General features: G+C 33.5%; 1 protein-coding gene across 6 annotated transcripts in view; it reads right to left on the bottom strand.

Annotated features, from left to right (window-relative positions):
- Nucleotides 1-5571, bottom strand: part of LOC117170534 — a 140785-nt gene that overhangs the window by 71703 nt on the left and 63511 nt on the right. For 5 of the 6 annotated variants that reach the window (XM_033357335.1, XM_033357330.1, XM_033357336.1 and 2 more), the window contains exon 2: nt 2510-2612. In XM_033357335.1, coding sequence (XP_033213226.1) covers nt 2510-2612 — 103 coding nt within the window. Of the gene's footprint in view, nt 1-2509; nt 2613-3318; nt 3629-5571 lie in introns of those variants that run through there. The other variant, XM_033357333.1, reaches the window with a different exon arrangement.

Raw genomic sequence — 5571 nt, 5'->3', positions numbered from 1 at the left:
TTGTTTTGTTTGATGTTGTGAAGAGCAGAAGCTGCATTTTTTAAATCAACAATATCAATTTTGTAGAAGTTAAATGGTAACTTAACCAAATATTGTGGAAAAATTGAGAAAAATATTTTTCGAAAGTAGCACTGACGCTGTTATCATTAACTTTCACACCTCTCATATATTTTAAAAATGAGCTCTCGATTTCACTAGAAGGCAAAATTTAATATTCACAGAAATATTAATTGGTATCGAATAAACCTAGGCGCCATAGTTGACGTTCGACATTCCTTCGAGATTTTTTTGTGATTCTTAAAGTTTAGGACACCGATTACTTAAGGAAATATACATGAAATATAATATTTCAAGCATCAAGGATATGGAGTTAGCAGAGGACCAGAATTACGAAGTTAATTTGAAATGACACATAAATCCCACATACATTATTTGATGAAAACCTATATTTTATTTTATTTTTAACTTTATTTGAGTTGAATTAAATTTTATTATTATTGTGCATATTATTCACTAAAAATGATTATTGCGTATAAGCATATGAAAATACGAGCAAAACGGGGTAGAGGGTATATGAAATATCTTAAAACTATATGTTATTTGTTATGTCATATGTTAATAGTCCCCTATAACTTTATAAGCATAATTTTCAACTTGTTCGCAAAGTTTCTGATCCCATTTGCTCAATGTACACGCAAACTCTTGACCACTGCTTATCATCACACATCAATACCCAGGCGGAAAAAATGTGCATAGTACAGAGCATTATATATATATATCTCATTCATTTGTTTTATAAATTTGTTATGCAAAAAATGAAAATGATACACGATTTTTTCCAATGCACTAAGAGACCGTTTGTTAGAATAAATGAAAAAAATGAATTACAATTTAGTTTAATATCGTTTTAAAATAACGAAAACCGAAGTTTTATTATAATTATTCGTATTACAGTACCAAAGTTTAATATTATCATACGAGTATTTAAAACACGAAGACGACAAAGTAGTATTCTAAATACAAAATATTATGAATCTCCATTTCAGCTGAAAGGTCATGTTTCACATTTTAAATAAAAGTGAACTCTTTTTATTTTCAATTAATTCATTTACTATGGGATTTAAAACATTAGGAATTCTTCCTCACGAAATTCATACACTAAGGTAATAAGATTTAATTCAATGTGTACAATTTATAAAATATTACATCTAAATACACTCAAGTTTATTATGCTGAGTTACTGAGATATCAGACTAGAGAATTTTATACATACAAGAATATTATCAGTTCCGATAAAAAATATATTTTATAAAAAAACAATTTAATCATTGAAAGTGATCAAATGTTTAACCCAGTTGTTTTTCATATAATCGTTTGAGATTCTCACATGCTTTGTATGGCCAATTGAAAAGATGTTTTCGCTCTTTCGAATAAAATATACTACTCTCATTTTAACTTCACCTGTGAATTTTGATATAGTGAATTTTAAATTATCGCAAGTTTTATAAGAGTTAATGTAACATCCTTTCCATTTGCTCAAACAAAACTAAATTCAAACTAATAAAATTAAAAAACCAGACTAGCCCATATTGGAGTTTGTATACTGTAAATAAAAGCTCTTCATTTTTTAAAGCATTTATGTCACTTCCGTTGTCTAAGAAGACATAAGCCACAGAATAATAATAAGTCACAGAAAAATACATAGCACGTGGTCAGTAATTCTTGACGTCATAGAGTACAATTTACCCTTAATCAAATCTTCTATTAAAATGTTGATATTATTATTATTAATTATATAAATGCTTTAAATGTATGGTAATTACTCTATCAATTGGACGTTCACCATATATAAGCAACGTATAATAATTCGAATCTTCTTTTTAAATGCAACTCTAATTTTGTCAGTAAGAATTCTATTTTAGTAAGACTACTACTTGCGGAATATATTACAGTACAGAGTATTCTAATTTTAGAGTGCCACGCGAATGATTTCTAAATCTCTCTATTTCATCTTATACTTTGTACTCAACTTTCTATGCTTACAGGTAACACTCAAGTTTAAAAAAAACTCAGAATTGTGATTAAGTATCGCAGTAATTTGGTGTGCTGATATTGCTTTAATCATTGGAAAGTTTTGTTCATTTTATGCTAGTCTTAAATATGAAAATGGCTTAGTATGTTTAGTTGCTCATTATTCAGAAGAGAACTTCAGTGTTTAATCTTAAAAGAAGTGAGCCAACACAATACTATTAATTTTTGCAAAATGAGTTATCCCGTTCTCACTGTAAAAACTCAGATGAGTCATAATTATAATTAAATAATTGATATGGACAAAAGTTGGCTAAATCTATTCCAAAAATTGGCAACTATGACTCTATTCGAGAGACTTGTTCAAATTGGCAGTGTCTCGCAATGACGTATAAAAGCTCTGTATGTTACCTATATCAACGAGTCTATTTTATTTTTTTCTATTTATTTTTTCTCATTTCTCGCAATTTTTAAAGCTCACCTATTAAAAGCTGAGACATCAGCGCTGCTGCTCCTTTCGTTAGGTCGTAGACGTAAAGCTCCACTGTCGTTCCCAATTCGTCCACATCCTCCATATTTTCTGCCTGAAAAAATATCACTTAGTTCAATGAATTTAGGGAAGTAAACATTGGAAGACGAGAGACAAATCTCTTTGGCATGAACAAAAACTGCTTGTTTCATCGTTGACTTGAATCTTAAACAGATATTAATTGACTCTGGCCCAGCAGAATAAAACGTCACGTTAACTTTTATGCCCACGGAATTACGATTGGATTGTGAAAACACCATGATCCTAGAAAGACTGAAAAACAACTTTCTGATATAGAGTTATTTTTATATAAGTCTCGAGCGTGTATTTCAAATGTAGAAAAAAGTAGTAATATGGAAGGCTGAATAAGATAAATGCTAGAAAATCCAATTTATAATTACGAAGAATATAAATATAACATGTATTTGAGTAACATCAATTTTAATATTTCAAGCTCTTTACAACAAACTCTTTATTGTCGAAAAATTGATATAAATGATGTTTGGTTTGCTAGTTTACGACAGTAAACCGCGGTAAATCACATCTATGACCTCGTCTCACGACCGTGAGATCGGTGGTCACAACGACACGCCGGCGAAACCATCGTATGTATTGAGGATACCAAGCGATCCAAGGATGACAGCTTCCCGCATCCATCTCGCAAATGCCTTGGTATATTTTTAGCTAGCTGGAATGGCTTTAAGGTGACGAACCAGTGATAGCATCGTACCTTCGAGATTACCGATCAGAAGGAAACTTACTTTAACCGAATATTTTGGGTACAGTCATTGCAGCTCGCTTTTGATGTCTTGATAACTCTCCTCTTTATCCTTCTCCTTAGCAGTGATGTTGTAGTCGGCCGGAGCCGAGAATTCGATCACGAATATAGTTCGTTTCTCGAAGTCTTGGGGAACGATGTCAGGCCTCGAGAGCGCAGCCAAGACGGATGTCCGAAAATTTTAGTTCCAGAAAGTTTAGCTCTTCTCGTTTTGGACAATTGACTTGATCTCTCTCGGAGCATTCGGCAGGGCAGGGTCGCGGCCAACTCCGTAAGAGCAACAAAGATGGTTATAAAGAAACTTTAGGGCTGCATCATGTCTGTAGAGATACGTAGTTTCTGCGTGGGTGGAACAGACAAACAGTATGTGTTCTACCCGGAGAAGATCTGGCACCAGCGGTTGGTGTTAAAATAATTTCATTTCTATAGCACTAGCCACTGTTGCCAACACACTGCCCGCTCATGAATTCATACGAGCCGCTCGTGCTAATGGCAACAGTAGCGCGAGCTTGGTATGTGGTGCTCTTGACACGGCCCGTTCTTGGGATTGTCAACAATCTCTCGTGTTAATTTTTAATGTCGCGTGGTATCGAATAGCTCTAACGCTTAGTGACAACTGCGCTTGTCGTTCGACTTATCCACCGTAATATACCAACTGCGCTATGAGCGGAATCAGCTGATCGAGATGAATGAACCTGCATATGCACGTCTCAATTGCTTATAACATCAGAGTCTATAATTTTTAATCACATTTAACCTCAAAAATCTTTTTACTTTTTTTTGTCATCAAAACAATGATAAGTAAGCAACTGGGATTAATACAGTTAATATTTATGTGGAGAGTAACTGTATTTATTTGTTGATAAAACATTTGATAAATGTAAAGGATTATCAGAAATGCTACTTTCGCCCAAGTAGCAAATAATTTTTTTTAAGTTCTATGACTGTTAATTTTATATTCCCAGCCGTGAAAAGTCCAATTCTAATTTGAAAGTTCTGTTGAAAAATATTTTCTTCAAATTGTATTGCGAGAATTTAAATAATCTGAAAAGACTTTTTTCGTTTACTAAAAAAAAAAAACATTAAAAGTGGAATTTTAATACGAACAACATAAATTCAAAAATTGATTTCGAAAACTTTCTTAAAATTCCCAAAAGTTTTACAAATTTCTCTTTTATGCATTTCTGATTAAATGATAAAACATCTATTACGCAATGTTATTATTCAATGAGAAAGAAACTCAGAAAAGTAAATTTATGACATATTTTTCTATTAGATAATATCACTGAACTTACTGCTTTCTGTATCATTTTTTAAACTGTTGTTTCACCATGTACGAATCGTCTAAAAATATTGCCCCAATTATCAAGTCCGCAATATATATTTGATCATGAAACGTTTTCTCTTAGTGGTGTCGAGCGTTAAGTGCGTGGACAACTGTGGCTCTTGCCACTCTAAAACTTTTTATTTTGAGACTAACCGCTCGTGTAAAAAGCAGTAGCAGCCCTGAGGATTTGAGAAAAGCACAAGTTTGCTCTTTTCACAAGGACTGTTCTTCTACATTTCTGTAAAAGTTTCCGGGCATTTTCTTGCCAAGTAGCTCTTGGCGGAATTTTTCAATGGCTGCTTTCTTCACTTTAGCTTTAAAAAAAGAAGCATCTACATGGAGTAATGCACTTTCCTCACTTCTGATGTTCAAAAACAGGCTAAGATTCTCAACCGCCTGCTCTGCGGCTTTGTAAAGGAACGCCCCTTTTCCAAGCATTTCGTGGTTCCTGACCATTTTTAGAAGAGGATCTCTACCATTTGTAACAATGTAAGCTGTACTTAGAACACTTCGATTACGAAGACACTGAAAATTCAGAAGTCCGCGTCCACCCTGATGGCGTGAAATGTATGATCACGAAACAGACGAATTGATATTCAAACTCTTATACATATGCATTATCTTGCGTGTAGCGATTTTAAGCGCCTTAAGCTCGTTCTTCGTCCATGAAACCACCCCTAACGAGCAGATTAGAACCGGGACGGCAAGCATGTTAATCGGAGATAATTACCAGGTGTATACATATGAAACCGGTATTGCCATTTAGCGGCCAGTAGGCACACTTTTAGGCACTGTCGGAACTTACCTTTTGTGCTAATTGGCGTATTGTCATCTGTTAACAATATCCAATACCAAACATTTCAAGTTTCATATGACATCGTGATTTTTTTCGCTCTTGAAAATGTCGAA

Source organism: Belonocnema kinseyi, chromosome 4 (genome assembly GCF_010883055.1).
Source record: "Belonocnema kinseyi isolate 2016_QV_RU_SX_M_011 chromosome 4, B_treatae_v1, whole genome shotgun sequence".
In the NCBI taxonomy this organism is placed as follows: Eukaryota; Metazoa; Arthropoda; class Insecta; order Hymenoptera; family Cynipidae; genus Belonocnema; species Belonocnema kinseyi.
The sequence above is the reverse complement of the archived record's forward strand: the minus strand, read 5'-3'. Positions and strand labels throughout refer to the sequence as shown.